The 10155-nt window shown below is 41.7% G+C and overlaps 1 protein-coding gene across 1 annotated transcript in view; it reads left to right on the top strand.

The window, feature by feature from the left end:
• Positions 1 to 1835: 1835 nt before the first annotated feature.
• Positions 1836 to 10155, top strand: part of grin3a (glutamate receptor, ionotropic, N-methyl-D-aspartate 3A) — a 52408-nt gene continuing 44088 nt past the window's right edge. Inside the window, exon 1 of the mRNA XM_079659560.1 lies at positions 1836 to 3488. Coding sequence (XP_079515686.1) covers positions 2733 to 3488 — 756 coding nt within the window. The 5' untranslated portion in view covers positions 1836 to 2732. The remainder of the gene's footprint in view (positions 3489 to 10155) is intronic.

Raw genomic sequence — 10155 nt, 5'->3', positions numbered from 1 at the left:
TTTTGGTGCAACGACTACACCTATGATGGCTCTTTTGAAAGAAATCCACTCTTAAATATCACCTTGAATCTCCTGCTCAGTGCCATTATCCCCTTTTCCCCCACTTTTATATTCAATAAAATACATTTGCTCTTGTATTTGTAACACCCTCTATTCTTTACAGAGGATACAGCCTGTTGTATTGCCTCTTCATTTACTTGCTCTCCTATTCCCCTAAACTCCACATCTGCTCCTTTCCCTTCATCACCTCTACCTCTCTCTCCTCCTTCTCCCATGGTCAACACCTCCTCCTCCTCGTTTCCTTCCTTCCCTGTCAAAATCTCTCCTCTCTGTCTCTCTCCCTCTTTCCTCAGTCCCATCCTCTGAGGTCATGCTGTATCAGATCGATCAGCGGGTCATTGATCTTCCAATATCCTGGTGTAGGCGTTCCTCTCATTTCAGGACAGACCATTAGCCAATAATTAATCTAGATCATTAACCTATCATTAATCTGGGTCGCTATTTAAACTGAGGCTGCTGATTGGGTCAATGGTGAACTCTGACCTGTAGGTTACCACAGCAACATGAGGCACATCGGTTAAACTTGCAGCAGCTGTTAATGCTTTAATTGGGTGTCTTTCGGTATGATTAAATACAAAAATCAGATTAAGAGCATCTGGCTGTTTTTATGTTTAAGTCTCCAGCCAATTAAGATAAAACCAAACAGGATATATCTATAATAAAAATCTCAGGTATCCTCCGATACAACATTTAATAAAGAGGTGCCACCATTTTTCAGTGCCACTCTGTTGATACCAAAATTTAAAATAATAAATATTCAGCCTTTGCGATTTCTCTGGCCCTGTGACAACCGAGCAGCAACAGATCAGAAAACAAAAACTGCAGTTTATCAAATGGCCGCTTGAGACTGGCTCCACAAGAGAGCAATCTCACAATATCCCCATGTTGAAATGACTAACTTCACAGAAGGAATACACTTGTGTACAGCCTGGTACAACATGGTGTCGGTCTCTATTGCTAATTTCCCTAAATGCTTTGAATACTGGTTCGTGCTTTGTGATATGTCAGGAATAACTGTAATATAATGAAAGGACACAATGTTGGTATTAAGAAGGAAAGGACTGTTGTGACCAGTGTGAGTGCAATGTTTGGGATTATTAGCAAGGCTCTTGCATAGCAACAAGATAATCAGTGATCAATGTTCCCATTTTTTTGTTGTTACATGTTTGGCTTATGCTTGGAAGATGAGCTTAATGCTGCCTTTAAATCCTGTCACCTATGCAGTGGTGATTCATACGACACTATACTGTGACATGTGTTAATAATAAATACAGTGGGCTGAGTGGACATTTTTGGCACATGGATGATATGAACATCTTCACAGCTTATTGGCTGATTATTATTGTATCATTATGCGTTCATTAAACCCATACTGTATGTTCACCTGGGAACAGCATTTGCTCGACAAATTGGTGAAAAGTTTGCGATATATTATATTACTGACAGTTTTGTAAGACTTTTATGCCTTTTTAAGACTTTAACATAAGTGTTGATTCATCTCTTTGGTAGCACTATCTCACATTAGTCTACATTGTGAGGCATTCAAGTGGCACCCACACATAATGCCATTAGCAAACACCTTGCACATATGCACCAACGACAGGTTGAAAAATATGACGATAAATCTGAATTGTCGCCTTTTTGACACGTTCACAAATGCTGTTATTTATTGCAGGGTTGTTGTTAAGATAAATGTATTATGGCATGTCAAGTTTGAGACCTTCAGTAAGAGTGCATTCTGCCAGATTTACAGTATGCCTGCCATACAGTGGAGACAACAGAGGATTTGTTGTTCAGTTGACCTAATGAATCGGATCTGCATTCAGCCCCCCTCCACTATATACAATGACTTTCATTTGTCTTTACTTATCTATCCATCTATCTCATTTGTTTTGTCTTGTGTTATGCAACTTGTTCATTCATAACCTCTCCCCCTGACTCTGTTGGAGGGGAAGTCGGTAGGGTGGGGATAAAGTGAGGACGGGGTTAAATCTCATTGGAACGTGCGCAGAACACCGCGCTCTCGTGCTGGAGTTCTCGCCGGCACAAGTGTCTGTACAGAGGTTGACTCGAGCCAAGCAGCGCGTGCGTTCTGGAAAGCTTGTACCCGGGTGTTTAACAAGGGGGAAAACAAAACATTTGTTTTACTGTTGAGTGCCGGGATGGAGTAGTGCTGTCACGGCTCGTGCTCTCTGGATGATAAGGGGATCATTTTCCATCGAAGCCATCAGATGTTTCCAGTGGTGGATTTCACTGTTTTGGAATGTGTTTGATGCGCATTGACCTTTTTTTCTCGACATTTCCTCCTCTGGGCTTGCCTCCACACTCTGTTTCACATTTTCCCTGGAACATGTGGAATATTTTACCATTTTATTCCACGACCTGTTCAGTCACGAAAAGGCTTGAATGATGGAAATCTTTTGAGATGAAAAACAGCACTTTTGGGGATCATTTTTTGCTTGTGCGCGGTTCGTGCCTGGTCTCGCGCCTCAGTAGCCTGTTGTCCGTGTCCGTGGAGAAACGCGCAACTTTGCCGAGAGCTGGAGCTGGATTTGGGGCTGCAGCTGGTCTGAGCGGCGCGCCAGGGCCACACGCAGGGGACACACGGAGCGGCCCCGGTGTTCCGCAGTTGTGTGTTTGGACGGGGCATCCGGTGCAGCTGTGGAGCGTGGATGATGAAGACGGTGGTGATGATGATGACGGTGATGAATGGCCCGGCAGCTCGAACAGGCACTGGGGTCCCGCCGTCATTATTTTTACTGCTGTGCGCTCTAGTCTTTCTCCCGTCGTGCGTTCACTCGCACCCGCAGCCGTGCCAGGTGCTGAAACGGATCGGACACACTGTTCGAATCGGGGCTCTGCACGTGCAGCCCCGCTTGCTCTCCACCACAACTACCGGTAGCTCTAAAGACTGGGACGCGGATAGAGGCTGGATTGGAAGTGAGGAGTTGGAAAAGCAGGTAAAAACAAGTTCTGGTGCACCTGGATACGGAAGCCTCAGGACTAGAGGCACCGTTAATGCCCAGAGGGGGGCCAGCAGGAGTAAGAGCCAGGCAAGGCAGCGTGAGGAGAACACCTCGAGGGAGAACCGCGTGTTCGCACCCCGAGACTCGGTCCTGCTCGCGGTGGAGGCTCTCAACCGGGCCGGATTGCTGCCATACAATTTATCTATGGAGGTCGTCATGGCCGTTGGGTCCGGTTTGGGGGAGCTTCCCGCGTTCTCCTCCTCCTCTGCGGGCAGCCCCGAGGGCGACGACCCGCTGTCTTTCTTGGAGAGCGTTTGCCACACCGTCATCGTGCAGGGGGTTTCCGCCATGGTCTCCTTTCCACGGAACCTGGACGAGTTCGTAAAGTTGGAATTCATCTCGCTCGCGCTCCAGGTGCCAGTAGTCAGCGTTGTGCAGAAGGAGTTTACGCGCCAAAGTGAGGTAAAAGGAAAAAAAAGTTACTCAATTACATCTGCACTGCACTGTTGAATAATGAACTTTGACATACAGGTGCAGTGGATGTAGACACCGTTATATGAAGGAAAACTACTGTGACAAGTCAGGCATGTCCAATAATCTATGAAAATACAACTGTTTTATATATAGATAAATAGGTTCTTCACAGTTTTTGACATCATTAAAATTTGTTTTGGTGGATTTACAAGGCAAGGGGCCACCAGTAGCCTGCCTATTAGACAGAGTCTGAAAGGGAAACTCTTACTCACACTGTTTCATCTTTTTATTTTCTCCTCCTCCTACTGTCAAATAGTCATTCTTTCAGATGAAGGGCACAACATTTTCCTTTCTTTGCCTTGCTTGTTCAGTACTCCATTCTTGGTAAATGGCCCAATTAAGCTATATTGGCAACACAATTTGGGACACAAGCTGATTTTCCTTTTCACATATGACATCAGCTTATGGAGTCTGAGAAAGGCTGCAGGAAAAAACCTTCAAACCGGAACACAATTAGGAGGCATTTAGGCTGTGTCCATGGTGCAGACAAGGAGGATTTGAGTTCTTTGTGTATTCTGTTATAGACAAGGTTTGCAGTGAAAAAACACGATTGATATACTGTAGATATGCACACCAGGCAGGGCATGCATGCTCTGAGGTTCTTTTGTCCAATCTAAAGCTTTGTTGCTATTCAGCCTTCCATGGGCAGAGGTTCAACAACATGAGAGAGAGAGAACACATTTTAAATTGCAACTCTAACCTCAAGCTGACCTGACATCTCCAGTATTGATCTGACTTATTTCCTTTCAATAAGAAACTTTTAATTGCCCGTTCTCAATCCATAAGTTATGATCAGAAGCTTATATCATAATCATACTTTGTTAACCTGCTAGCGATGAGCTGCACAATCAATGTAAGGTCAAAAATCCGATTGGATACTGGCCTACTGTTATGTCTGTATAGGAAAAAAACATGTTTAGAACCACCCTTAAGAAATAGAAAATTGGATAATAACACTTGGTATTTGGTGTATTCCAATGAATGCACACTGATAAGTGCACAGGGAGTCAACTATACAGATAATTCAAAGGTGTCTCACTGGTTTTAAAATAAGGTGAACATTGTTCCTCCATAGTGTTCTCTAAATGACTCCACTAGCTTTTCTACACTACAGTACTGTACTGTATGTATAGCCCTTTAATTCAGAACTCTTTTTTTAAACAAATGGCCAATAGATTGTACTATTATTGTTTCAATCAAAAGCAATACTTTTTTATAAGTATACATTATTGCCACTTTAACCCTAACCCTAACTCTCTACTTAGTCTGTTGTGAAAGCTCTCGTCTGCACCTTCAAACCCTGACCCAAACCCCTTGGAAATAGTTTAAAAGCCATGAATCATTGGAAATATGATGTTGGCCATAAGATCCATTAAGGCAGCCTCAAACAAAAAGTTGTTGTCATTGTCTAAGTATCCATGTTCCAATATCATATTGATATTGTGGTATGATATTTTCTAAGCACTTTAGATTTCTGATCTCTTTGTATGGCTTTAATAAGGTGGCACTAACATGGCAGTAATCGTATATTAAAGAGTAGAGGTGAGTGCATGTGTCCGTGTTGTTGACTTCCACGCACAACCTTCCTGGCAGGGGTGAATAGCATCATTGTTTTTTTTTTTTATGCAATTGAAACACACACACACACACACACACACACACACACACACACACACACACACACACACACACATACACACCCACACACATCCAAACCATTAGTTAGACTGAAGGGTTCTGGGACACTTGCCACCTACTGAGCTTTAGAAACGTGTGTGTGTGTGTGTGTGTTTAGGCTAGCCTAAAATCTAATTTCCCGCTCCGTGCACAAGGAAGCATTTGCTTTAAGCAGTTAGTAGGTGTTAAAGTCCAAACCGGTTCCACAAAGTTCAATAACAGGTATTCGCTGTAACAGACCAACCAACAGACACATATTCATTGATTGATGGATGGATAGATGATTTGTTGGTTGGATGGACGGACGGATAGGCAAAAACATTTACTCTGCAATTGACAGGCAAACAAACAGATTGTGTCGAACTCATGTGTGACTATTTGAGAGATGGCTTAACTCCTTCCTGAATTAATCTAGTTTTCCTAGCAAATCCCAACTGATGGCTAACTGCAATTTCTCCGAAGCAGAGTTTCCAAGTTGTGAAAACTTTCTAAATGTGTTTAGAGGATTCCATTCTGACCTTTACCGTATGCCACAAAAGTTTATACAATAAGATGGTAAGATTGAACATGTTAACTGTCTTGTATTATCAAAATAATGTGAAGGGGTTAAAGTGGAAATTAAGTCAGAGGTCCATTTATTGTGTTGCAGACTTCTACTGAAATTAGCATGCTAAATTAATAACCCTATCCCATACCATCTTGTAATACATGTTGTTCCTCGAGAGGCGAGAGTGACTCATTGTTGCGTAATAGGGCGAAAAAGTACAGTGGCCCCAAACGATTGTCAATAATAACTCCCATGGCAGTTTGTTTAATAGATTAAATCCAACATGGCAGGAACAAGACAACAACTCACACCCTTGCCAGGTCCTCCCCGCCTCCAAGAGACTACTTCTCTGCGACAAGAACATGTGGCAGTTCCGTGAGATAGACCCCTAGTAAGCAGATTTGAATTCTTGAATGATTCAGCCGGAGCAAAACCCAGCAACGTATAGTTCTGATCCAGGGTTACTGCTCCTCTGACTCCCCACTGCATCAGCAATCCTCCTGTTGCTTCTGTTACACTTGTTAGGCCCAGCGCACAACCAGCCCTCTGTGGCCTAGCGCTTGTTTATGCTAGCTGAATTTGAGTTGCTGAAGACCACTGAGTGTGTCATGTCCTGCCTGAAAAGATCTCAGATGTTGATCAGTTGTTTGAAAGACTGCCCCTAATTTATTTTGAGCATGTGGCTACTACACATTCATCCTTTAAACAGTATTCAATGATGACCAGCATAATATAATCACCCAGCAAGCAACCTGTTTTACTGTATACGCCCAAATTGTTCTATGTAAGCGTTGAGACGAAGAGGCTGCATGAATATATGGAAATATGCTTCTGAACCAAAAAATGTATGTGAACTCCGAGCAAAGGGATCAGGTGGGTTGGGCAGAGAGGCTTTGGGAGCTGCAAAGGGTTGAGAATTTAGAATATAATAGACCAGTGGTTGAGAAACTCCAGAGGAGGGACCAGTTGTCTGTGATAGGAGGACCTACTTTTAAAATAGATATCTAGAACATGTTGAACCGCTGGAGCTTTTGTGAAATGTGGATGCAGCATCTTTACTGAGAGCTTGGGGCACATATGCAAATATTGGTTTCTATTTAATCCAATTATGTACACATACACTCTTTGACATAATGAGAATTTCTGCAGCGCATTTTATATTTAATGCAAAGGGCATCCTTACATTTAATCTGATTTACAAAAATGTTGCATTAAACCTCCTTTGGTGGACTTCATTTAGGGTTCATGTTTATGGTGCATTTCTGGACATCATACGTGTACAGCTGTAATTAACAACTGCTTAAGTGTAGCTAATGAGGTATAGACTGTTGAAGAGGACAGAAGGAAGCCAATTTCTTTACAATGTGAACAGACATGAGTTGACAAAGTGGCTTTAGAACATCCTAATCACAGTTACTAACGCTCTCTCACAATTGGGTCATAGTGGACGCCAATTAACACAATTTGTCAACTATCACAATTAGCACATTTGTGAGATCCTAGATAATTCTACTTGGCATGCAGCTACTTACCATGACCCACCTTTGTAATGTTTTCAATAATGGCTTGAGTAAAATAACTATTTGTTGAGACTTTTGTCCGAGGGTGTCTATATGTGTCAGAGATAATTTGTGGAAATTCTTTACTGAGAAACAATTTTTTTTAAAAACACTGTAAGCCTGGAATGTATTTTTCAATTAGATCCTGGTACGTTAATTTGTAGATTACACTGATTAGGATAATGGAGTAATTATGTCCTCAGAAATCTATCCAGGCATAGCAGATGAATGATAGGGCTTCACTGACTATGGGGAGAATTAGTGAAGTTTTCTCATTGTCCCTTCATAAATATGGCAGTGACATAAAGAGGGCATTAGGATGAAAGGCTGTAACTAGAGTATGGGTAAAGGTCTACAAGTGGTTCAGGGTTGGGGCCGAAGGGGGTTGTTGATGTAAAAGCAACAATACTGAGTTGCCAAAAATGTAAAGATTTTGCAGCATATGCCAGAACTTGATTATTAAAGCGTTCTTTAAGTCTATTAAAGAAAACTTGCAATCTTGTCAAACTAAACAAAAACAGAAACACAATTTAATTAGTTTCACACTTTCCCCACAATGAATCATCTAATCAGGGACGGATCAATACCAACACATTATTAGTTTATTCGATTTGTCCACTGGCCCTTGATTCTGCCAGTCCCTACACTTTTACCTCAAAGCAAGCCTTGCAAGTTTCCTCACATTAAAACAAATCCCAGCAAATGTGTTTAAGGTGTCGAAGTCTTAGGGGAAAAAAGAGATTTCTGCAGGAAGAAGAGTGATGAAATAGAGCACAGTGACAACAAAGCTGGGATTTCCCGGTGCTTCGAAAGCAGCTGTTGTATTTATTTAAGAGAGCAGACTGCCGCACTTTGTGGCAAATTTCTTCCCTGTTTATTTACATGAGGAACAAAGAGGGGGTTACAGATTGTGATCACAGTGCAGAAGTGCTACAGCTGAGAATAAATCCTCCAATCCTCTTGGGGGATGAGAGGAGGTGAGTGGCTGATGCCCTGCGGGGTGCATTACCATTTCTTTCCCAGAAACAGGACTTCTAAAACTGAAATTAAACACACACAATTGTTTTTGTTATTGCTTTTGTTGCAGCAATAATCCAGCCGTGTGTATGCAATAAACAGATGAATAATGATGATCTTATTTGCATGCCTATTGGGTACAAAGATTAATGGGATAAATGAAATTAACCAATAGCTTAATCTAATGGACTCTTAGTGCAAAGCTTGTGGAAAAGTTGTAAAGTCAATTACAATGGGATGCTGAGGGCTTTTTAAGTGCGTGCTTGTGTTTGTGTGTTTGACTGGATGCAAGCAAGTGCTTGACGGGTTGATTGACTGGTATGTTGAGTAAAGTATGCCAAGACACACTGACGTAGATCTGGCAGCTCAGTATTAAAAGGATGACTGTGAAAACTTTCAATGGTATCAGCTCATTTTCTGGATTTCTATAAGTGCACTGCACGGTATTTGTTTTGTGGGTTTGGAGTGCTCTGAACATAATGGCACTAAAGAAGATATTTGAGTAATTAGAAACAGGAAAAAGAAAGAAGCCAAGGTGCCTTGCTCTGCAGCTACCAGTCCATAATCTGTTCTTTTGTCGGATCGAGATGTCCCTATAGACTGAACTACTGCCAGGTGGTTTTGGCTATTTCAGCCAGTGATATACAAATCATACATATTTTACAGTATTGACAACCATGTAATATAATGTATAAAAAATGTGTAATGATAAAGTCCAACCTTGCAGAGAGCTGTTTTCGCAGTCCTTGATTTACATGTATTACCAACACACTCTCACTCCATAATCGTCCAGGAGCGACGTTTGGTCAGGGTCCCGTGGCGTGCAGTTGTGACGCTCCTAGGCTCCTTCAGCTTCATAAAGGGACGCAAATAGCTTTCAACTGATTGCAATGTATTCCCATCTGCGGCGGGATTTGACGCTCATGGAAGCACGGCATTCGTTTGTGGCGGCTGCCCTTAAAAGGCAATGTGAGCGTCCATTCCCATTTGATAACGGAGAATTGTACACCCGAAAGTAAGTATTCCCCTTAATGTCGATTGATTTTTACAGTGGTATCTGCAGTACTCATCGACTAAAAAACACCAGATTATCCTTGTTAATTACACAACATTGATTGGTTTAAATTGTGTGCAATGCTTTTGTATTTTTCCCCTTCGATTCGGAGAAACAAATATTTTTTCGGAGTAAAGGATCGCAGAAGACACTACATTACCCAGAATCCCCAGCTATCGTTTCGGACTACACCTTTTGCTCTGTTTGACAAACCCCGTTTTTTTTCACCATTCATTCCAATGGCTGGCGTCTATGTCACGTGATCTTCAAATTTCTCCCTGCAGAAAAAAAAAACATGGCCGAACTTCGTTTTATTCTCGGTGGAAAATGCCTATTTTAAAGTTAGTTTGGACATTAAAATGCGTTTTGATGTCATTTGATGCGAGAAATATGAGTTGTTATTTCAGATTATGTGTGCAGTGGATGTACATGATCTTTAGTTTGCTAGTTATTACGAAGATTACTTCAGGAAATTGCGTCCATAGAACGTTTTCATTGTTACCAAGGTGGTTGCTAGGGACGCTGCTATCGATATTATTTCTGTTATGTTGTGTAACTGTTTAATGGTGTTATCTTTATTGCTACCCCTTTTCCCCGTCAATAGTGTTGCTCCACAGCGCAAACGTATTAGTTTAACAAAATCTGCATCTAAAGATACGTTATTTTACCCTGTGCAATTCCAGTCTCACATCTCACATCACATCGTCATTAACAAATACACCGAAAACATTTAAAAAAAAA

Source organism: Notothenia rossii (assembly GCF_949606895.1).
Source record: "Notothenia rossii genome assembly, chromosome: 11".
In the NCBI taxonomy this organism is placed as follows: Eukaryota; Metazoa; Chordata; class Actinopteri; order Perciformes; family Nototheniidae; genus Notothenia; species Notothenia rossii.
Note: the sequence above shows the minus strand (reverse complement) of the source record. Positions and strands in the feature narration are given on the sequence as shown.